At 35.7% G+C, this 23,830-nt stretch overlaps 1 protein-coding gene across 1 annotated transcript in view; it reads left to right on the top strand.

Annotated features, from left to right (window-relative positions):
• The window catches only part of LOC139717112 (uncharacterized), a 46,230-nt gene that overhangs the window by 4,938 nt on the left and 17,462 nt on the right, over nucleotides 1-23,830 (top strand). The window contains exons 2-12 of the mRNA XM_071628618.1: nucleotides 3,999-4,367; nucleotides 12,975-13,057; nucleotides 14,496-14,666; nucleotides 15,551-15,691; nucleotides 16,548-16,588; nucleotides 17,039-17,556; nucleotides 18,055-18,127; nucleotides 18,821-18,993; nucleotides 20,041-20,771; nucleotides 21,195-21,380; nucleotides 22,243-22,361. Of these exons, the coding sequence (XP_071484719.1) occupies nucleotides 3,999-4,367; nucleotides 12,975-13,057; nucleotides 14,496-14,666; nucleotides 15,551-15,691; nucleotides 16,548-16,588; nucleotides 17,039-17,556; nucleotides 18,055-18,127; nucleotides 18,821-18,993; nucleotides 20,041-20,771; nucleotides 21,195-21,380; nucleotides 22,243-22,361 (2,605 nt within the window). The remainder of the gene's footprint in view (nucleotides 1-3,998; nucleotides 4,368-12,974; nucleotides 13,058-14,495; nucleotides 14,667-15,550; nucleotides 15,692-16,547; nucleotides 16,589-17,038; nucleotides 17,557-18,054; nucleotides 18,128-18,820; nucleotides 18,994-20,040; nucleotides 20,772-21,194; nucleotides 21,381-22,242; nucleotides 22,362-23,830) is intronic.

Below are 23,830 nucleotides of genomic sequence, written 5' to 3'. Positions count from 1 at the left end.
CTTTTGTGTGAACTTATGGGGAATTTTTTTTTGTTTTCGTTAAGTAATTTTACCCATCAACTTCTCAGAAGGTCCCGGACACAAACTGGTCTCAAATAACCCTATAAGGGACTGAAAAAGGACAAGTTCACCTCAATAGACATGAGGGTTGAGTAAATACAGCAGTATTAGTAAAACACATCAGTGAGAGTTTGAGGAAAATAAGGCAATCTGTTCCAGAGTTATGAATTTTTGAAGTTTCTGCTCAGTCAAAGCTGAATGAGAAGACTTCTATAGCTTGTGATGTCACACGTGTAGAAGGATATAGAGAAAGTATCAAGAAAATTCAACATATTTTCACTTTTCTTGCATAACAAAAGAACACTTGACTCCTCTCTTTTGGAAGGCAGGGTGAATAATATTGCCCTAACATACATCAGCAGCAAGTTGAAGAAATGCGCACTTTTTTCAAAAAGTAAAGTTTTGTGAAATTCACTTATATTTTCTTTATATCGTTGTATGCATGTGACATCATACACTGTCGTAGTCGTCTCATCCAGCAGTGATTGCATAGATACTTTAAAAAAAACATAACTTTTGAATGGATTGTCCAATTTCCCAAACTTTCAATGATGTGTTCTACTAATGTTGTTGCATTCACTCAATCCACATGTATATGAAGGTGGACTTGTCCTTTAAGAAACCATTTTCTTTTCCTTGAAATTCCAGTACTTAAAGCCAAATTCTAAGATAAAACATAATAACAAAACAAGGCAAACACGTCATCAAAATTATAATGAGATAGAACTACAGATCTTTTTTTTGGGGGGGATCTTTCCCTTTCCAGTCCTGGGGACTTGTTCCTCTGTTCACTTTAGTTGTCAGATAACTTCAATAATCTTAAAAAATACAATGTCATAAACAGTTGGTTCAACTTGGAAAATGTAAAATTATTGTCATATTTAAAAAAAAAAAAATCACATAATTTTGTTTATGATTACCACGTTGTACATGGAAAAACAACAACTAAGAATTCAAGAACAAGTTGTGCACCAGCTACACGTATAGGCATGTGGCCTTTTGTGGAGTTTGATTATTTTATGATTTTTTTAAGATTGTGGACTAGGGCATGCATGAACTGCCACATGTATCACTTTGGTATCAAGGGAATTCTGGTGAGCTAGGTATATCTACAAAAGTCACTTCTATTGTGATGATTTTGTAGATATTAAATGTATTTGAAAATGTTAATAGATAGTGAAAAGGAACTGAAGTCTTGCCTTTCACTATCACATAACAATATGGTGTTAACAAACAATGTCACCTCCGAAACACAAGAAAAAGCAACCTACATGGAAAGCTGTGATTGGTAAATCTTCACAACTAAATTGCTTAAATTGGAAATCAAGCTTCTAAGATGAAAGCATCTATATGTTTACTTAACTAAAGCAGGAGAATTGATCTTGACTACAATATTATATACAACAGATGGGTGTATTTTGTGCATTCTCTTTGTTAAAAAAGTGAAAAAATGTAAATTTGCCCTAAAACGTACAGTATAGTAATAAAAATAAGAGTGAGAGTGTGTTAGTTGATTTCTCCACTTTGAGACATATGTTACTAAAATAAATGAAACCATTGGTGTACATGATATGGTTTCTCTTCAATAGAAATGAGCAAAAACTCTTGTTAACAGTGTTTTGTCACCTCCGAAACAGTAATTCTTAGTTTTTATTAGATCTTTTATTAATCTCTAGAAAATTCTCACTTCCTGTTGCCATATTACTATTTTCATCCAAAAGAGATTCCTGTCAATTGGATAGAATCAAACAAAATTGCTTTGTCTTCGAGAAATTATCAAATATAATACGCTTGTTGTTTCGGAGGTGACGATTGTTTCGGAGGTGACAAGTGTTAACGGAAAATTGTAAATTGCTCCGAAATGAAAACAACAGGCTATATTTCTACTACCTTCCTTCAGAGATAATGTGAGGGGATATGTTACATTTTTGTAAATGTAATGTATAACTGATGTCAAGAATAAAAAAATCAAATACATAAATCTGTTGTCTCGGAGGTGACAGAAAAGTTAACGGAAAAGTTGCATAAATTTATAAACACTCACCAAAAAATAATAAGCGATTTGAATCAAATAATCTTTGGATCGAAGTTAAGTCAGATTGATTACTATTCTGTTTTGATGGAAATTAGCAAAGTTGAATTTTGTAATTGTGAGCAAGAGCTAACTCAAAAGAGGGGTTAATTGTTAACGGAAAATGTCACCTCCGAAACATAAAGTTTGGACAATTTCAGTCTTTAAAGAAGACAAAGCAGAACCTGGTAAACATAATAGTTCTTAATGTTGGATACCTGTCTATCACCACAACAACAAAAATAATGAAAAGGAATAAACAATTTAATATGCTAGGTCTGACAAAAAAACCATGTCAGAGTGCATACACCAAAAGCGTTGGATTTCAAGCATGTAAGTGCATGCCACATCTGAAAGAAAAAGAGAGGAAAGTTCATTAAGGTACCCAAGGTAGACACTGTGGGTGGTAAGTTTATGAGAAAAAATAATGCATATCTGTCAGTGTATAAGAAAGTTATACACCAATTAGTGCCAAAACCGTGTTTTACACCACTGATTGTAAAAATGGCCATATCCTTCCCAGGGGTATGGTATAGAAAAGAATGAATACAATTCAACAAATATTTGAGCTGCCATGGCAACTTAAAGGGTTACATCTGTAGTTAATGTTAGAAAAAAAGGACAACAAAAAACTAACAAGCAAACAATGTCATGTGACAAAAAGTGTGCAAAAATGTTAATGTGCACAATAGCCACAAAGTGTTTGATTTCAATCAGTGCATCATGACAGATGTTACCCCAAATATTTTTAGCAGTTCGATGTATGTACAATATGCAGGCTTTCAAGTGGCCCTACTTTTCCTACTTTTTCCTACTTTTTTACTGCTGTCCCTACTTTTCCTACTTTTTTGCTCAAAATCCTACTTTTTCCTACTTTTTTGGTGAAAAACCCCGCAAAAAAAAAAAAAAAATGTGCAAGGCTACTTGAATAGTTGATATTCAGAAATGATGAGTAGACTCTAGCTTCAGATTCTTACTGGTGGGGAGAGCCTCTTCAGCATGAAAGAGGGATAACACAAACCAATCAACCACAAGACTGCTGCCAGCCTCAGCTTTTGCTCCTGTGCCGATGTGATTAATCCCACTGATATTGCAGCCTAGGACATGGAGCAGTGCTCATCCAGCTCTCATCATTGCTCAAAATTACCAGGCTCTCCAAAGGAGCAAAAGTGAGGCTGAGGCAGCAGGGTTGTGAGTACAAATTAAGATGTACATGTAGCATCAAGAGTTCTGGTGAGTATCAACGAAAACTACTCCAAAAAGCCTGCACGTGTCCTGATTTATTCCTACATGTACTTTTTTTTCTTTAATGCCCTACTTTTTCCCTCTCATGTCCTACTTTTTCCTACTTTTTTAGAGATTTTGTTCCTACTTTATTCCTACTTTTTTACATTATCCCTCTTGAAAGCCTGAATATGTATTCTAATTTTTTAGCTTGACCCCAAAAAGCATCAGTGGTTGATAATGTTATGATTAATAATGTTACATTTTAGTCCAGAGTAATTCCACAGTCCATTTCACCTGTTTGTGATTGATAGAATATCACATGACCTCTGGATTGTCTACATGTATTCATCTTTTTCTTTTAGCAAAATTTGGAGGAAAAAAATATCAAAGGAACCCACCCCACGGTAAATTGTTACATTAAGTGAAATTAATTGTCCCAGTCCCACATGTAGGCTCCTATATTATGAATGCATGATTTTAAATCTTACAAAATCAGTGAATAAGAAATGTATAATCTATTAAATTTGAAACACCTTTATGATTTCTGAAAATCCATAGCATTAGTTGATACCTAAATCAAAGATTAAAGATAAGAGCCTGCACATTTTTTTTTTTGAATGTCATGTCCTCATAACTGCAGAATTGCCCTTCTACTTATTTTACACAGGCAATTCAATTTCAAGTTATCAAGAAGTGCTAATCTCAAGCAGCAGGCAGATAAGCCTTCTGCCAAGGCAGGTATCACCACACAGACTTCACTGAAGAGTTGGTTTAAGCCTGGAGGACAGAATACCACCATACTACCGTCAAACAAGAATCCCACTGGGAGCTATGATGGGTGTGTCACTGAAGATCTGCCGTCGTTACCAAAAGATCTGTTTGCAGACAGAACAAACCAACCAAGCCCTGCTGGGTTCAGTGCCATCAGTAAGCACAGCGCCAGGGGTGTGATGGCCTCCCCATGCCAGGGCCCAAAGCCTGTAGCATCAGTGCCGCCTTTCACTCCAAGGTATGGATGTTAATGGCATCACCATCAAATTCACATCTCAAATATTTTGTTTATCAGTCCATTGATTCCTGTTCATATCAACTGTGTCTCCATACTGTTAAAGTGGAAATTTTTGCGGTGTGGAAATGTTCGAGCATTTCGCACAACCAGATGCAAGCGCAAAAATAAGAGCATGCAAATATTTTTGTGAGCCATATGTTGCACGAAAATATCCACTTGTACAGTATAAAATAATGCTGATGTGCAAAAAAAAAAAGAAAAAGAGAGAAAAAGATTTATGGTGTTATACTTATATATGCAGGGAATAATTTTCAAACTCAAATTTGATAAGCAATTTCAGCTGATGAAAAATATCTTCAATGATATCCTATACACTTCTACATTGTATGTAAGAAAGCTGCTACACAAAAGTTAATTTGTGTAGCAGTGGTGTAAAAATGCATAGCAAATTGCGATGGGATACCAGGAAAATTATTCCCTTGTATGTAATCCACAGAATGGATAAATTCTAGGGAGCTGTATTCAGCTGGTTCTGTTTCTTCTCTTGCAAATTGGCATCTCTTTGAATAACCACAGTATAAGAATGTTTGTGTGGTTTGTGTAGCACTGCAAAGTCTGCCTTTGTCACCCTCTACTTGGATACTAATAATAGATAAAAAGCAGCATGAATTGTGACTGTAGTCAAGATTTTCATAAGATAAGTGCAAAAAATGTGAAAGTTACAGTGGACTGCATGATTCACTAGATCCAGTGTGGCTGCAAGAGATAACAGTATCACATACATACTATATATATTGTGTGCAGTTATATCCTTGATATTTGACTGTCCAGTTTCATAGCAGAATTTTACATAATATATGTACAGGACCTCTGATGACTACTGTAGTATTAGTAATATTCGTGGGATGAAAAGCTGATGAGTTGTCACTATGACATTCAATGCATATATGGTCAGTTTCACAGTAAAGGGTGTAACTTTGATGTGGCAAGGGTCAAAAATTAAAGTTGTGTTTCCATTTCTATCTTTGCCTTTATTTTATATAGGAATGTCTGTATTTTCAATATTTTGTCATTCCAGAGCTTAATTCTAAGGCTAAATATGAAAAATGAAGTGACTATTATGGAATTTTAGATAAATTTAGGTAAAAACGACAAGAATGTTTTGGTCACCCACAGCAACCAAATGAAGATAAATGGTGGATGTAATGCAACTTTTCATTTGCTGTGAACATACATTTGAAATATCAAAACACTTTTCCCCCAACAGATATTCGCTTTTGCAATTATTTGGATGTGAACTTCAAATTCCAAGGTAAAAATGGTACCTGACAAACTATTTTTAAGTTAAAAGAATGTTCTAGAAGCAAGAGCCACTCTAAACATAGCCCTAAATTATCTCTTGGTAACAAACATTTATCAACCCAAATCCCAAAGAAATTGGATTATTTTTGACAAAGTTGAAATTTTCAGACTTGTGAGTTTCGGAGGCTTCAGTTAACAAACTAGTGTGTTTCGGAGGCTTCAAAACTGCTAACACAAAGTTCTAGTCCTGTATTCACTGAAAATAATAAAACTACAGTAAGCAACTATCACTACATGCTAGAATAACAACAGGGCATCAATAAAATGTGAATAACAGTATACAGATGTACATTTTATGGCAGTGCATAATGTTTACCCTTCATACAAATTGTACTTACATGACACTGTATTATTATAAGGAAATTGGCCTCCACAAAAGTGAATAACAAATTGTGTACACTTTGAGCAATGCTCAGTTCGAATTTATGACATTACATGAGGCAATATGATTCTAAAGGAAACTGCAACAGTAGCAATAAAAGTACACTGATGAGGAACATCTTTTTTTTTTGTGGATTAAAGTTAGCAGCAACGCATGTTTCAGAGGCTTCATCATGACTGTTAACATGCAAAAATGGTCCATTTTAAGGTGATATGAAGTACATTAATGCAGCTGATTGTTTCCAAATAACTAACAATGTTGTAACACGTAAAATAGTATTTATTTGTATGCAGAAAAAAGACTTTCAAACATATATGTTAAGAGACAAAGAAACTATTTAAATCTTTAAGCTCAGTTGTATACAAACACTGTATTTGCATATCCATGACTTTGGCAATGCAGAACATGATTAGGCTACACACATGTACACCTGTATGCATTTGTCAAACTTTTCATCATAATGCAGTAAGAATTACTTTCAATGGGTTAGAACTGTAGCTGGGCATTTCCATGGTAACTCACGTTACATTTTGAACTCAAAATTAGGTCGTTGAGATCAATATCCTTAAAACCTAATTAGTGATATGAGTTACTATATGTGAATGAGTATCATGCACCTCCATCCTACCTCACAGCAACATTACATCCACAGACTCTTATGAGAACCATGAGAAAAAACACTACAAATGTCGGTAACTCACGTTACATAATTTGGACACGCAAAAATTTGGCATGTCTTATATTCAAAAGTTTCCTCAAACAAGAAACAGAGAGACTTTAAAGTCTATTGTGTCAAAGTCATGGACTAACAACATACATCACCGAGTATGGTAAAAATTCAAATTGTCTTACATTCTCCAGGTATCGTCATGTGAAGCGGTAACTCACGTTACGGTAACTCACGTTACAGTTTGTCCACATGATCACAAGACGATTTTTTGTCTTAATAATCCAAAGAAAACTTACCAAGACAACTTTTTTTCACAAACAAACTCCATGAATAAAGAATCTAAATTGATTTGAACATTGATCTCAGAGTAATTAATCCCATTTTATCCATGAGATTACCAAAAGGCAGGAAACTTTACATTTACATGTAGAATACCAACTTGAAGATAAATTTCATTTTTGATTGAGTCGTTTTCCAAGCTTTCATTTGTACCGAGACAAAAATTGTATTCAACAAAATGATATGAAACAGAGTCTATTTCATTAAATTACACTCTTTTCCAGTTAACAAATGCATCAGAAATTGAGGATTTAAATGAGAATTTGATTTGATTGTTTTTTTATTTTACTAGATTTAAATGGATTTCAGGCTATCTAGATGAAACAAGTCATCCATAAACTATTCCATTTAATACACTGAGTCATGAGACTAGAGACCTGTACATGTAGTCTGTGGAGAGTTTAAAGGTTCAGAAATGAATATTTCAATAAATCTTTTAACTTTTAAACAATGCAATTTATATTTGAATTACTCAATAATCAATTGTTTGTATGTTTGATTTGTTTACAAATTCTTATACTAAACTGGTACAGAAATTAAACTTGAATTACAGAAACTGCAGATAGATTTTAGTTATCTGCTACCAGTATTGATCAGTTTAATAGAACATGTTCATAAATGTTTAAGCCTTAAAAAACAATGGCTTTGGTCTATGAAATGTCAAGTAGCCATTATTTAAATTGTACATACATGTAAAAAGTGTACCAGTATTTTCTAGAGTAATCAAGCAGACTGAAGCAGTAAATCCCAATGAAAAACATGAATAGTAAATATTTTGTGATCAGGAGGCTAACTATTAATATCACAAAAAGTTGATAGTTTGCTTTAAGGTACATGACTGTCCAGTTCTTAAAGAAAATGTCTGATAATGAGGTTCACTTTCAACAAGTTTTTGGTAATAGATCAGCATGTAAAGTAAATTATAGTAAACATGGAAAAGTTTCATTGTAGGATTTTGCAACAATATAGCTAAAACCTCAGAGTAGAATAGTATAAAACACATAAGCGTGTCAAATTCACAATGTTCAGTTCTCAAAAATCTCAGAAAAAACAGCAGGAAGCTAGCTCCAATCTTAAAATTCTGTTCACATGTAAATGTTTCAGCCTCATAAACAATGGCTTTGGTCTATACAGGTAGGTATAAACTATGAAATGTCAAGTAGTAATCACTTGAATAACAAAAACAAGAACTTTTCAAGAGTAATCATGCAGTGATTATCCCAATCAGGAGGCTATTAATAGTTATCACAAAATTTTGATAATTTGCTGGAACAAGGTCCATGCAGCTTTAGAGGAAATGTCTTTTAACAACTTTCGTAACAGATCAGTATACATGCACTGCAATATTAAATAGTAAATATGGAACTTGTTGAAGCACATGTGATGAACATGTGTAATTAATACATTGTACATGTAGACCAGTTGGTTTGGTGATAGAGACCAAGAGAATAACAATCTACTGGAAATAGAATCTTAATACAAGAGTTCAGTAATCATGTACTCATTGGTTACTTACAATCACAACCTTCATATCATTTCTTGGTATTAAAGAAAAATCATGTCGGTAACTCACGTTACATTGTGGTAACTCACGTTACATGGTAACTCACGTTACAATTTTAAGACCTCTGTTATGAGAATTTGAAGCAAAGACTATAAGTCCCATCATATTTCTTGGATGTGTGCTGCATAGTTATTTGATAATCCAAAATACCATGTCTCAGTTGGGCATAGTAAAATTGCTAGGTTAAAAAGTTCATGTTTCGGTAACTCACGTTACAGCAGCTTCTCGAACTATGTAAGAGCACGCTGGTGTCCGAAGTACATATCTCATATCGAGGTCTCCACTTTATTTACTGCTAGATTAATATATTTTTGATTTGTAAAACCAAACAAAGTTTGATTTGAGCCTCAAATATAAGAAATAATCACAAAGAGCAACAAAAATGCATTTTTAGGGATTTTTGGGTCAAAAAATGCTTTCTGGTTTCAAAAGGTATAAAAATGCACAAAAGGGAACTTTTCTTAAAGGTAAAGTTGGTTTCACACACTTCAAACTATGGCTAACAAAGTAAGATTATCAGTTGTCCTGAAATATGCGGGTAAAATTTTGGTGGTCATGTCGCACAACTCACGGAAATGCCCAGCTATAGACTCAATGCAAAGATTATGTTTGCTTGCTTTATAAGTGCAGTTTGTGGGATGTAAATTGACATAAACCACCCATCATAATTGTTTTATCATATGTGAAATCAATTTCAACTGATGATGAGAAAGGGATAGAAAATAGACTATGTGATGGCATGACGGTTAGATTACAACATAGCATTGTAAAATATAGAAAGGGGAAAAAAGGCTTATAAACATTCTTTTGCATTTAATGGACCATGCCTGATATCCCCTACTATAGCTATCAAATGCAGTGATCATGGTCATTGAACAGCAATGTTAAACACTGACCAGCCATTCCATGTGAGGGTCATCATCAAACTGTCATCATCAATCAATATATCGGTGTTATTATAATGGAACTCAATAGAAATTGAAATGGTCAAGATCCCATTCATCTTTTTGAATCGCCTGTTGAAAAGATATATGTACATACCCTACCCATGACTGTGTATGAATTTGAATTTAAAAAAAATGTTCACCAAATGTATAGTTCCCTATGATATATGATAGTTAGAATTTTACTTTCTTTTTCTGTGGTACACAAGTCACCCCTGTTTCATATCATTTTATTTCATTTTTTTTTTAATTCTTCAAAGGCTTCTTTTTTTAATAGTTATTTTATAAAACTCCAGTTTGTGTGACTCCTGTGACAGCTAGGAGGCCTGTTTTTGAAGGTATGCATTGAGAAATTGCTAACAGAACTTTTACTGTTTCTAAAAATGACAACCTTTTTAGCAAAAAATTAAAAAGCAGCAAATGTGTTTAAATATCTAAGTTTGTTAGAAACCCACAAGTTTGTTTTAAATAGTATATAAACCCACAGACTACAGTTTTAACCCTTTGAATTTCAAAATAGTTAGGGACTTGTAACTTTTTCCAGAAAAGTCAGGACTAAACAGATTATAAAGATTTCAATCATTTCAATATTGTTCTTCATGAACATAACTTCTCCAGTCACCCACCCATGTAAACTACATGTACCCCATGGCAACAGGCTATTAATAAGTAGAGGTCTATATGTCATTTATAAACAATCCTATCCCAACCATTACTGTCCATTTACTGCACTGAGAACTACATCCGCAAACATGTCATAGAGTCTCACACATGTTTGCGAAGAGATGTTTCGTAACACAAGTTACATTTTGTTTAATCAAAAATAGTCAAGTGGTCACTGCCAGCATAATAAAGTATGGAAAATAGGGTATAGTATCAAGATTGTGTTGCACCTAGCATGCATCAAATCTGACATACAGATTGACATGAAAACCTGTCTGAATGAAGTAATCAAATGTCAAAATTCCAAAACAGTACCCTGTGATCCAAGTCACACCACAGAAATGATAATCTGCAAGATGTTAGCTATTTTCAAATCCAATCACAAATTTATTGATTAATTACTTTCCTCCAAATAAATATTGGAAATGAAAGCCAAAGAACAAATGCCATGTGAGTAACAATGGAATGGATTTGTCAATGGGTTATAAATGGATATGTATGTAAAAGATTGTGTTTCGAAACTACAATGTATTACACTCAGATGACAGTCAGTCGAAAGTGTAAAAATCCAAGAAGTATATTCCACCATTTGCTCATGATCATGCATAAAAGATACAACCTTAAATTCAAAAGTAATATATTTCTCAGTTAGGTGTATGCTTCCCTCTTGAATAACCATCTATTATTGAAAAGTCCTGGAATCTTCAGGACAGGAATAGTGTTCAGTTCTTTAAAAAAAAGTGTATTTAACACTAAATAATCAAGTAATTGTTTGGTCTTCATTAACAAAGTCTAACCAGTCAAAAGAGTGATCATACAAATATGGTCACAACACTTCAACTTCTCTCAAGAGTAAAAATGAGTTATCCAACTTAAGAACAATGATGTATCCACAACTACTTGCTTTGTTGCACTACTGTTGCATGATGTGGGCATGCACGCAAGCTGGAAGTCACTTTCATTACTCACAATATCTAGCCTGTTCCATTGTTTCAAAAGGAAACGTACAAAATAAATGCTTTTCATACATTTAAACAACTATCTACACCTTGCTTGGGGAATCATTAAGTCTCATTCAGTCCAAACAGTTATTCGATAGACTAATAGAATTACAAAATTGTAATCAAAACATTCCATTTACATGCTGTTAACATAAAATGAAGCCTCCGAAACATCTGGAAAATTAATTTGGTATGCCGTATGTTTTTATGAAAATCATGTATGTTATGTAGAAAGTGATGGGTAAATTGTGTCTTTTTTGGTTGATATACACTGTGTAAACATATTTGTGGGGCAACATCCTAATCTGCCTATATTTTACTGCTGAATGAAAAGGTGAGTTATGTGTGACACGTCTGCACTGTTTAAGAAAAATAGGTAAATCGTATAGTAAATCTATATTGGTGAGTAAACAAAGCTGCCAGAAAACTGAATGTGACTAAATATCTTTAGATATGTCATAAGCGATCAATGGGTGGGTGAACAATAAATCTAATTTGATTTTGTCCAGAGAAAATCACAAAAATGCAGTGTTAACATCCTTTTGAAGCCTCCGAAACCACTTTTTCTCTATAAAGTGTATTAGCTCAAAAAATTATTGCAGTATCATAATGTTTTTATTATTTTTGTTGTCTGTCCATGTCTGTTGATGATTTCATGGCATAATTTGGGGCAGACACTCAAAGAATTTATCAGAAATGTCAAATTAGATGTTTTTGCTGTTTCGGAGGCTTCAAAGCGTCTCGGAGGCTTCACGTGTTAACGGAAAATTTGTATTGTCTCCTATTTTCAGAGAGTTTGGCGGATCTTAACTATTTTTGGTCTATTAGGTTAGGGCCCCATATCCTACATTTTGACATATAGATTAGGTCGCTTCTCTTATCTATATTCATATTATTTGACTAAACACTTTGTTTCGGAGGCTTCAAAACTGCTAACGGAAATTTCACTTGATGGAATGAAATTATCACAAAATTTCAAATAGCCCCAGAATCAAGTAAACTTTGATGTAAGTCTAAAGTTTAGCTGTACCTTACTATTTTCAGCATAAAAGAAAGTAACCAAAACACATCCACTGATCATTACTGTCCATCAAAGTTTGTAAACAATTGTTAACGGAAAATGAAGCCTCCGAAACCTCAAATTTGAAGTCATAGTATTCTAAAACAAAGGGCCAGATACAAACCAAACTAATTTGGTCATTTCAATTGACCATACAACTATGCTTTTAACATAAAAAATTAGATCTGTGCAGTTGCTGTAGAAAATTATTAACATTTCAAAAATGTTATATAAATTTCAATGCAACAAAATAGTCATTTTTAGGGTACATATGTGACTGTCAAAACAAAATGCATCAATACCTGGACCTGATTATGCTACCCAAGGTGGCTACTCATAAGGTGACTCACATGGGAAAAAATCTTTGAGATCTGTAAATCTATGTGTTCAGGGTGGGCCAAAAGGCTAAAAATTGAAAGTTACACCCTTTACCGTGAAACTGACCATATATTATAGTGTAACTGTAGATAAGCAAGAATTTTTCTGTGCATCTTAATTTTGCAAATCTTTTCTCCTTGCAAAATTCATGGAATTTCTGGTTTTACCTATTATGATATCCTGTTATACTGAAGTCTAGCTTTGCCATCAATGATTATTTCTTGTTTCTTTTTTTTACATACAGCTCCAAGAAGACTTCACCAAGATCTTTGACTGTGCCAGATATGTCAGATGATGAAGATTTTGATTGCCTTGAACCAACCATACGTAAGTTATTAGACATGCTGGGTTCCATGTACAGAAAGTATAAGGGTTTATTTGTTTGTTGTTTTTGTTGTTGTTGTTTTTTTTGGGAGAATGGCTTAAAACATTTCATATACGTATAATACAATGTACTTAGGTACATCTGTATGTGTAGAGGCCCCTTTTCATTTCATACAAATCCTTTACAAGCTCTACACTTTCAGCTCTAATAGCTTTTGAAAGTATTATGCTACTGCTTTGATAGTTGGCATTAATCATGGTCAGAATGTGCTATTACAGGTTGTGCTTAATTTCAGTCTAATCTGATAATCCCTTGTTTGTTGTGGATTTGGTGGCTTACATCCTGTTTTTTGTCCCATTCATTGCACAGCTAACATGGCTTGGTAAAGATTAAGTGCTTGTATAGCCACTATACATCAGAGCCTCTTTTCTCAGTTCACAATTTTCCAGAGTGTGTGCTTTGCTTTCAATGTTTAGATAGGTTACGAGAGTCAATTTGAATTGAGTTGTACATCATTTTAAAGCTCCAAGTCTTTCAGAATCTGCCCTTAACTAACTCATGACTGGTTTTGTGATGCAGGGTCACATATTGCTTAATTTATCTACATGGAAGGTTTCCTTCTAACAATGAAACAGATGTGTATAACATCTATGCAAACTGGCTTTCAACTTGTAAGTGTGATCTGAAGTATTTTTCTTGATTAATTTTCTTGAATTTCCTAAGTCAATGGCAGTATCACAGAGTGTTGTGCAGTAGAAAATTCAATATACCAGTAACTTGCATTCCCTTGATGTTATATATTACTAATTTACTGAAACTCTTTACATACTTATAACATTTTGTGATGGTGCTCTCTGAGCTTTTCCAAGATTATACATCATCACGTTCCACAGTTTCATGTTAGGAATTACATAATTGATGTCAGCATTTTTGTGAACCATGGTAATTGGTAACAGTAATCTCCTTGACTAGCTTTAGTTTTCACAACCAAGTACACAACCAATTCAATTGAGATTCTCTGGATTGTTCATGCCTATTATCACATACGAAACTGTATACATCATATACTTTGTGAGATTTTTATTTTCACAAATTTTGTGAGTCGGGTGCTAGTCACAAATTTCACAACACATGAAAATTATTAACTCTGATCCTGAAGAAAAAAAAAAATGTGATGTGCAAAACATTAGATTCCAGGAATATATAGTGTGTATACAGTACCTAATGGGGTGGGGTGGGGTGGGGGGAACCAAACAAACCCAAGCCTAGGAAGCTACATACCGTGTTAAAAACAGAATTTTAGCTTGCTAAATGTATTTGGGAAAAGGGTAGCAAAATCTGTAATATCAGTTAACCCTAATTAACATGTAAACATTATGTCTGAATAATAAATTTTCAGTCTTTACATGCTATTTCCTACAATAATGTCCAATGATGCAGAACCCAAGAGAAAATTCTCCTTTAAGAGCAAGAGAAATGTGGAAAAGCAGTTGTCACCAAGCAACCTGAAGAACAGCAAGCCTCCCAGTCACCAGAAAGAAGTCCACCACTCTCCCATTCCTGTGATTCAGACAAAGACAGGGGAGGATAGTGAGAGTGAAGATGAAATAGGTTTGTCATGTCAAATAATGCAGTGTAAGGTTCATCTGCAGCTTATGCTATTCTCTACCATGTAGTCAAACTTTTTAGTCAGTCTGATTGCCACCACTATTCAGTATGTAATGCTTGACTGTCAGTGCTGACAAACTCACACAATGATATCACACTCTTTGCATTTTCTTTTTGTGTTGTTTGTAAGCATCTGATATATTCCTCCAGTTTGGAGCTAACCTGTAATGTCGTGATCATAATATAAAGAAATGAAATTCCCTAGATTCAGTAGTATGCTTAACACTTCTTCTTCTCCTTCATTTTAGGTGTCTAAAATGAAAAGAAAACACAGGTTTTACACATTTTGTAGAATGTTGATAGAGGCAGTCTTGAGGTTGTTTGTTCTGATCTTTGTAAGACCGAAATTAGTAAGGTTGAGTGGTTCTCTGTTTGTTTGTTTGTTTGTTTGTTTGTTTGTTTGTTTGTTTTTTAAGGGGGAGGGATCTTGATGCTGAAACCATGGGTGACACTGATAATACTAGGTTACAAGGAAAATCATTATAACAAGGGCTGAGATTTTGAAATATGTAATTTAGGTCAGTAAATGCAGGCATACAATGTACTTCAAAAGATAATGCCACTCCCCAACAAGTAAACATAATATTCATGGAGACAGCTAGTATGTTGACAGTTTAATTGAATACAGTTTAGTTTTGGTTCGTCGTATTTTGTTTTTAGATGCATTTAGGTTCTGCTCTTGTCGTGACTGATATCCACCTTGACATTTTGATGTACAGGTAGATGATATCATGTAATCTTCTGATCAGTGTTCACCTTGATACACTGTATGAGGAGGTAGGTTCTCTTATTTGATGACCAATGTCCTCTTGGATATTTTGTGGTAGGTTCCAGCAAGAAGAGCAGCAGGAGATGTAGCAGAGCAGTCATCTGTGACAGTGATGAGGAAGATGAGAGAACTGGAGAACAAAAGGGGGAGGAAGAGGTCATCAACATAGACTGGTCTCCTACTCAGCTTCACAAGGATGGTAACTCACAATCTAATTCATTCAAAGCTAAGCACAAAACTCAAGTATTGTTTTGTTGTCATTGCAAGTGATTGACAATTGCCTTTCATCAACACAAATAAATCTCAAATTACTGTAAAAGTGGAAATTTTCGCGTGAGTAATTTTTTTTTGCGCTCGGCCCGGTAAGATAGATTTAACATGTTTTTAATTCTGCAGAATAAGGATATTAACTACTGGAACATATGGCATGATGCAAATATATCCGCATGTTTTTATTTTCAAGCTAGCGTCTGGTTGCATGAAATGCGCGAACAAATTTCCACACTGCGAAAATGTTTACAGTAATCAATGTGCAGTAGAAGCAATGCTAAAAAAATCATGGGCATACATACTCAAGCAGGATTCAAACCTAAACACTGATTAATTCAGTGCTTATTCATGTCAATGTAGGGCAATATGCCAATCAGTTGCAAGGAAGACAACTCAATCCAAAAATTTCATTAATTTTCTTTTTCTTTTTCTTTTATTTTGTTTTTCTCTGTATGGACTGTAAAGTTAGTATGTTATGTCCCTCTATTGTCTTTTCTGTCACAATAAATATGGAAGTACATGCACAGTGCATTCCTGTTGTAGCAGACATGGTTATTTAATATAGTAAAGTAAATATTTAGGCTCCAACATTATCACCTCTATGTTCTTAATTGTTTATTTGTTCAGTAATTACAAAATTTCAATATAACGAAAGAAAACTACTGGTCCCGAGCACTTTGTTATAACGGGAGTCGACTGTAATGTACCTAGAGTATCCCTCATGCATATCAAAAATTTTTCTGGCTTACATTATTTTCTTTTTGTATTTGTGATTATATTTGTAGAAGACAGACCTGATAGTGATTTGGATGTGACAGACATTGATGTAAGTACTCTGTATATTAATGTGGGACTACCTGTATGTCCTTATGACGTGAAAAGTAACTAACTTACTTTATATGACATGTAGTCATTGAAGCTGATGCATTTTTGCATGTCTGACCAGGGCTTGACACTTACAATGTACTTTCTCTCTGATTGCCCAGTCAGGCCACTAAAATCTGTAATTCTGACAATTTTGATGGTGTGGAAGAGAAATGTAGTGGCCAAATATAAAAGCAAATATAACAACAAATATTGAATCTTAGTTGTTACATGATCAGGCGACCGAGCGATAATTGTTGTGAAGTGTGGTAGCCTGACATCAATTTTTAGTGGCCCCAGGCCACTGGGCCACTGCTACCATTTAGCCTTGTTAACACTACTAACAGCCTATGATTTTAAGACAGGAAGTGTACCATGTCTGCTCAAACTGTCCTCTCATTCCCTGCTGTAGATTGAACCAGTGCCTTCAATGCCACCTACTGGAGACACTCAGTATGAAGTGATTGAGATGCCATCTCTATCTCCCCCACCTTCTCCTTCTAACTTTGATGTTGACATTGACTGGGATTCCATCCCTTCAGCTCAGAGGGAAGCAGATTTATCTCCTCCTCCATCACAAGAAGAGATTCCTCACCATCCCCCGTCTCCAGTCTTTGGCCAGACCCAGAGCTCACCATCCCCAAGGAATCAGCTTCATCCTCCTGAGGGCGTGGCTCCTTCTATCACCTCTACTGATGAGGACATGACTCGTGGTGCATCTTCCTCCAAGGTTGCCATGGTGTCAGGTGGAGGAAAGAAGAACCGGTTCTCATTTTCATCAGTGAAGACTGGTCTAGGCAGGTCTCCACCTGCAGTGGGCCCAGCATCAGAGAGAAGTGATGATGAGTGTCAGTTAATATTGGAAGCAAGGAATGACAGAAATCAACACTCAGCGCCCCTCATGTCAAGCAGTCACACTGTCACTACAGGGTCAGTACTTTCTTTTTTTTCTTAAAGACTTAGTCGTGTCAAAGTACTGTACACCTCTAGTGAAAGAGTTCTAAAGATACTTTATCGATATTATGTGAATACTTCATATGCTTTGGAGCTGAATAATGATATGACACCCTTGTCAGAGTATGCCATTCATTTGGGCAGTCTAGTAGCAGATTTATATTTCCATCTAAAATGTATTGTTGTGTTTGAGACTATATGATATACAGGAACAGTGATGAATGTGCTGCAAAAAGCTGATTTTCCTGAGGAAATCAAAGTACTGTTATGATTCAGAGTTGATGTGTATCTCATCTTGGCTGGATAAATTTTGTAGTTCTAGGGACAAGCAGTGTTTACTTACCATTTGCTCTATATCTATGATGCTATGATTCAATGTGGTCATCAAAATCCTGCAGCAAGTATAAGCTGTTTGTATGTGTGTGTGAGTGTGTAAGTGTACGACATGAATATCTATTTCTTTCTTGTTTCCAGGCCACCCAAGAATGTCAGTGAAGACCTGACTGGCCTGTCAACTCACTCTGCTCTTGATCCTCTGTCAGATCAGGTTTGCATATTATTTCTCAACTTCTCTCAGTTCTAACACCAATCCTAATCATCACAGGTGACAGGCACCACCACCAGACAGCTATAAGTAGCACCAGCAGAGCTTGTAAAGAAAATTACTAGATGATAAAAATCAAAATGATAATGATCAGAAAGGTGAAACAATCTACTATTTACCCCCCCCCCCCCTTTACTAACACTGTATGCAAACTATGATTGTTTCTTTTTTTTAAATTCTTTTCTTTTAAATTGTGAATCTGGTCTAGGCCATCAAGTAGAGCATAGTACAATAGTATGTTGACATAAGCATTAGCTTTTAGGTGTTGATGTCACTGCCAAGCATTAGCTTTTAGGTGTTGATGTCACTGCCAAGCTTTAGCATTGAATTATCAGTTTGAATTTGAGAGAGAGAGTGAGAGTGCATGTATAGGAATGAGAGATTGTGAGTAAAAGATCAGAAAGGTGATTTTTTCCTGTTTTCCACTTTGGATGATAACTGCATTAATTCGTTGATGCCTCATAAGAAAAGTCATTGGTCACATAATGTAAACGTGGCTTTAGTGGCTCTACGATATACAGCAATTAAACAAGACAAAACCTGCATGTTTTATTGTGAACATAGCTGAACTTCAAAGGGATTCTGACTTTATGTAGATTGATAATCAAATTTGCACCATTTCACCTTCATTTTCAGATGTCTGCCGAAGAGCTGGAGATGAGATCACACTGTCTGGACTCGCTTCTCTTCCAAGTGATGGACCGTATTTGTTGCAGTGTGGATTCACTTCTCAGAAGGCAGAGTTCTGACAGCAGCAATCTTAGTTCCTCTCCAGAGCTTCCAACCCTGAAGCAACTCTCTCTTCTTAGGTATGCCTGGATTAGAGTGGCATTACTGTAAAACATGATATATTCGCGGCACAAAATTTTCACGAATTGGAGCCGACAGCCGTTTTCGTGGCATGAAATTTTCGCAAATTGCCTCTGGCGTTCAATGCATATAGTGTAGACAAGAAATGTCGCGTACATTTTAATTTAGCGAATCTTGGCGCTCGCGAAATTCGCAAAATTAAAATGCACACGAACATTCCTCGTTTTACAGTATTGTGTACAGTGCACCTGTTTAAGGAAGGCCTCAGAACCAGCGTTTTTCGTTTGTTGTATCAAAATTTCGTCATAGCCAAACAGTAAAGTATAGGAAGATTATATAGATGAAAATTTTGTAACCTGCCTTTTTACTTTGTTGTTACGAGGATTTTGTTATAACCATGTTTGTTACAGTGGAGTAGTACACTGTAATAAAAAAAAAAAAAATTGTGTAATAAGTGTTAATAAGGTCAGAATAGTATTTAATGTTGATCAGAGATTACAATCATGACAGAATTACTCAGCTGTGTTATACTGTAAAACATGATATATTCGCGGCACGAAATTTTCGCGAATTGGAGCCGACGGCCTTTTTCGTGGCAAGAAATTTTCGCGAATTGCCTCTTGCGTTCAATGCATATAGTGTAGATAAGAAATTTCGCGTGCATTTTAATTTTGCGAATCTTGGCGCTCGCGAAATTTGCGAAATAAAAATGCACGCGAACATTTCTCGTTTTACAGTATTTCATTTTCAGCCAGTCCAAGCAACAATTTCCAACTTTTTGCGGAGAAGCATGCAATGTAGACATACACAACTGGTCTGAAATACCACAAATTCCAAAGCAAGGTGGACAAGCATGCCTCCTGTGAGGCTGTAGGGAAAATCATATGTTAGCCTGTATTTACACTTTTCTTCTAAATCCTGTCCTAAGTCGTGCTTACCAAAACTATTATGTGTTATTTTTGGCAATACTTGGCACCAGTGGCATACAAATTTTACTTGACATAATTTGTATTGTTTTGTCAATTAATTTCATCTGCTGTTGTCAGGAGGAGGGTGAAAGCCAAGCAGAAGCAAGTACACTCAAGACAGAAGGTAGCTACCTCAGGGCAACGTCAGAAGCCATCATGTGCATCCATACCCACTGCAGGACCATCCTGTAACACCAAGCCAAGGAGTGTGGGAGGTGATCATAGGAACACAGAGTATTTTGCTGAAGACCTTGAACCAGACTATCAGGAGCAAACGTGTAATAAACGCCAGAGTCTTGCCAGTACCAGTGTGTTTCAATTCAAAGCACCTGGAATATCAAATTCTGTGACTGCTTCATCTGCAGTGTGTGAGTTCTCAAGACCCAGCTCAATAAGAAGTGACCTCTCAAGGACTTTCCCCAAGACACCAGATGGACAACAGCCAGGATTTTTGGATTTTCCCAATGGACCATCCTCAGGGAATCAGTCAGGAAGAAATCACTCCTCACCACCTGTGGCTTTTGGAGGCGAGAGCTTCTTTGAAGATGATGGGCTTGATAGCTGGGGATTAGATTCCAACTTTGGCACCCCCTCCATGGATTCTTGGACACCAAACAATTGCCGAAGTAATCAGTTTGTGACACCAAATAGTAATACAGGACAAAGAAATGCCTCAAGCTCAAGATTAAGTGAAGATTTTGGTTCCAGAACATCTCATGCTCCTGGACTGATGAGTCTTAGTGGAAAGAAAAATCCTGTGAAGCAAGCTCCTTCAAAGTCTGCCAATTCTTTTTCTGCTTTATCTCAAGGTACAGATAAGTCACCAAATTCTATGTGAAGCAGGTTCTTGTGAGCATTGTGATTCTTGCATTTGCATGGATTGTAACTATCCTCTTTACCTGAGGAGTTGTTCAGTTTTTTTAAAAAAAGCTGTTCCTGTTTCATATTGATTTATGTCTTTCATGGTATTATAAGTTGTTGGTTTTTTTTTTTCAATGTGGTAACAGAAGTGAAAATGAATGAGAGGGAATTTGTCTGCATATCAAATTAAAATGAAAGAGATGGAATAGATTGTATTGCTTCATACTTAAACTTCTTGTAAACTAAAAGTGCAGTGATGTCTATTTTGTGATTTTATGAATATTTGAAGAAGGCCACAACTAAATGAACTATGAATGAGATAGCAAAAATATGACAATTTGCAGCTAATTTCTTGTGGCTCCTTCCAACAGATCTCAGTCAACCTGCACCCAAAGTGACATCCAGCAGTCCCTTCAGTGGCTTTGGCTTTCCTCACTCCAAGGAGCTCCTGAAGGTCTTCAGAAAGACATTTGGACTCCATGAGTTTCGACCTAACCAGCTGGAAGCAATCAATGCTGCCCTCTTGGGGGAGGACTGTTTCATACTCATGCCAACAGGTGGGTTAGTGGAATGATGCACTGTGGTGCTGTATAGTAAACAAGAACAAGAATTTTAACCCCCCCCCCCCCAAAAAAAAAAAAAAAAAAAAAAAAAAAAGTTATGAAATCTTGGGTTCGATTTCTGCTAGAAACTTAGTTTCGTAGACAAGGTTTCTACCCATGCTACACCCCATATCCTAAGAGATCAATGCTTACACTAAACATTCAGGAGGTTGTATGTGAGGTCACACTGCCAGCCATAGATACGGTAGTTTATTATAGCCTCACCAAACTAAGTTTGAAAGAGGTATGTAGAACTCAGAGTGTGGTTGGCGGGCGATTGGTGTGTGCTTATGTTTCAGATAAAGCTACTTTTCTAGTTTCCAAGCAATCCAACAAAAGTTGGTGCATATGTAGAGCTTTATGTACAAGTTGGGCAAGACACATTTTTCAAAAGAAGCAGAAAATGTGTGGCCATTGTAAAAACACATAACCTCAAAATAAGTTTAAAGGCTTGTGGATTGAAGTACTTCTACAGTCTTCAAGTGGGTGGAACAATTTAGCACACATGTTAAGCTCAATCTTAGGTTGCTGTGCAGGACACATTGCAATGTGTATTCAAAAGTACTGGAAAGTGCATTGCCATGGTAGTAGCAAATTATGCCCCCAAAATCAGGAGAAAAACTAGCAGATGGAATTTTTTCACTATTAAATAAATTTAGAGGAAATTTAGCACTTGTGGTAGATGTGATGTAAAAATGTGCAGGACAAATTTATATTAGAGAAGTAGAAAGTGTGATTTATCTTAAGATAGAATCTGTACATAGATATTTAGGGCAAAAGTGAGTTGAATGATGTTTTGTTTTTGTGTTGATTGTAGGAGGAGGGAAGAGTTTGGCCTATCAGCTGCCCGGAGTACTGACCAAAGGAGTGACCATGGTGGTATCCCCTCTCAAGTCTCTCATCCAGGACCAAGTCCAGCGATTGGTCTCGCTAGAGGTTAGCCTTTGACTCTATATTCAGTTTAGGATTGGTCTCACTTCAGGTTAGCCTTAGACTCTACATTCACTTTGGGTATGGTGTCTCTGCTCCTTTAGTCCATGGGCCAGGCCAGATATTGGTACCATCTGAGGTGGCAAAACCTTTTTGGTGTCATTTTGTTTGTCGGGCATAGATATGCTTATCAAGCTATGATAGCATTTCCAAATGAGTAGCTTAGTCATAGTAAATGAATTTTTAACCAATTTGGTCTCGTTGTTATATCCCTATACTTCTGAATCGAAACTAACCGCCATACAAAGAAGAGCACTGTCTTCTGTATGTTCCATAGAGCTGTAAAATGCAGCTCTATGGTATGTTCACAGGTGTTCTGTTGTAAACGCGGTGCGCTTAGTCTTTATTCAAGGCAGCGAAGGGAATATCAAAAGGTTATGATGTCCACAGCGCTTAGTCTTTATTCTAGACGGCGAAGGGAATGTCCAAAGCGTATGATACAGTGTATATCCTTTTATCTAAAAACAGCAACAACAACAAAAGCAATTCCTCGTGAATTTTACCGTATCTTTCAATTATTTATCATTTTCCGGCGAAAACGCTACGGTGAAAACGCTGATACCACGCCAATGTCGCTTTATTTCCCTCCAATAATGAAAGATAATGCAAAAACAAGGTACCGGTACACTACAATACATTATAATAAATAACATTGTAAATGAACAGAGTGATATTTGTTTAAAACTGATGTATTTGTTGATAGGGTGGTATAAAAACAGTATAGATAATCCCTTTTATGAGGAACTTTAGATATGGTAACGGTACATTTGTCTAGATAAAGAACTAAGCACACCGCGTGACAGCTGTGGACATCATAACCCTTTGGATATTCCCTTCGCTGCCTTGAATAAAGACTAAGCGCACCGCGTTTACAACAGAACACCTGTGGACATACAGAAGGCAGTGCTCTTCTTTGTATAGCGGTTTAGTTTCGATTCAGAAGTATAGGGATATAAATACGAGACCAAATTGGTTAAAAATTCATTTATTATGACTAAGCTACTCATTTGGAAATGCTATCATAGCTTGATAAGCATATCTATGCCCGACAAACAAAATGACACCAAAAAGGTTGTGCCACCTCAGATGGTACCAACAACCCATTTTTCGGGTCTTGGCCCATGGACTACTTATCCCTCTATGCTTTCATGTATTCAGTAAAATTTCCAAAACAGAGACACTTCAAACAAGTCACGACTATAAAGATTAGTTGACGTCATCAAAGGTGAATTCTCACTGCTGGTAAAATGTAGTCTCAGAAAATTCAAATAAGATATTGATTTTTTTCATGTGTCTTTCTAAATAATAAAGTGCATTAGTTTCCCACTGCCACATACATTTAGATATTACAAAAGCAGTTTCTGAAAAACAGCACTCTTTCAATATTCTCTGGAAATGTTGAAATGACTGCTTTC

This window comes from Diadema antillarum, unplaced genomic scaffold (assembly GCF_040938485.1).
Source record: "Diadema antillarum isolate AM-2024a unplaced genomic scaffold, OU_Dant_1.0 scf00000071, whole genome shotgun sequence".
Lineage (NCBI taxonomy): Eukaryota > Metazoa > Echinodermata > Echinoidea > Diadematoida > Diadematidae > Diadema > Diadema antillarum.
This window is presented reverse-complemented; position numbering and strand designations above follow the sequence as displayed.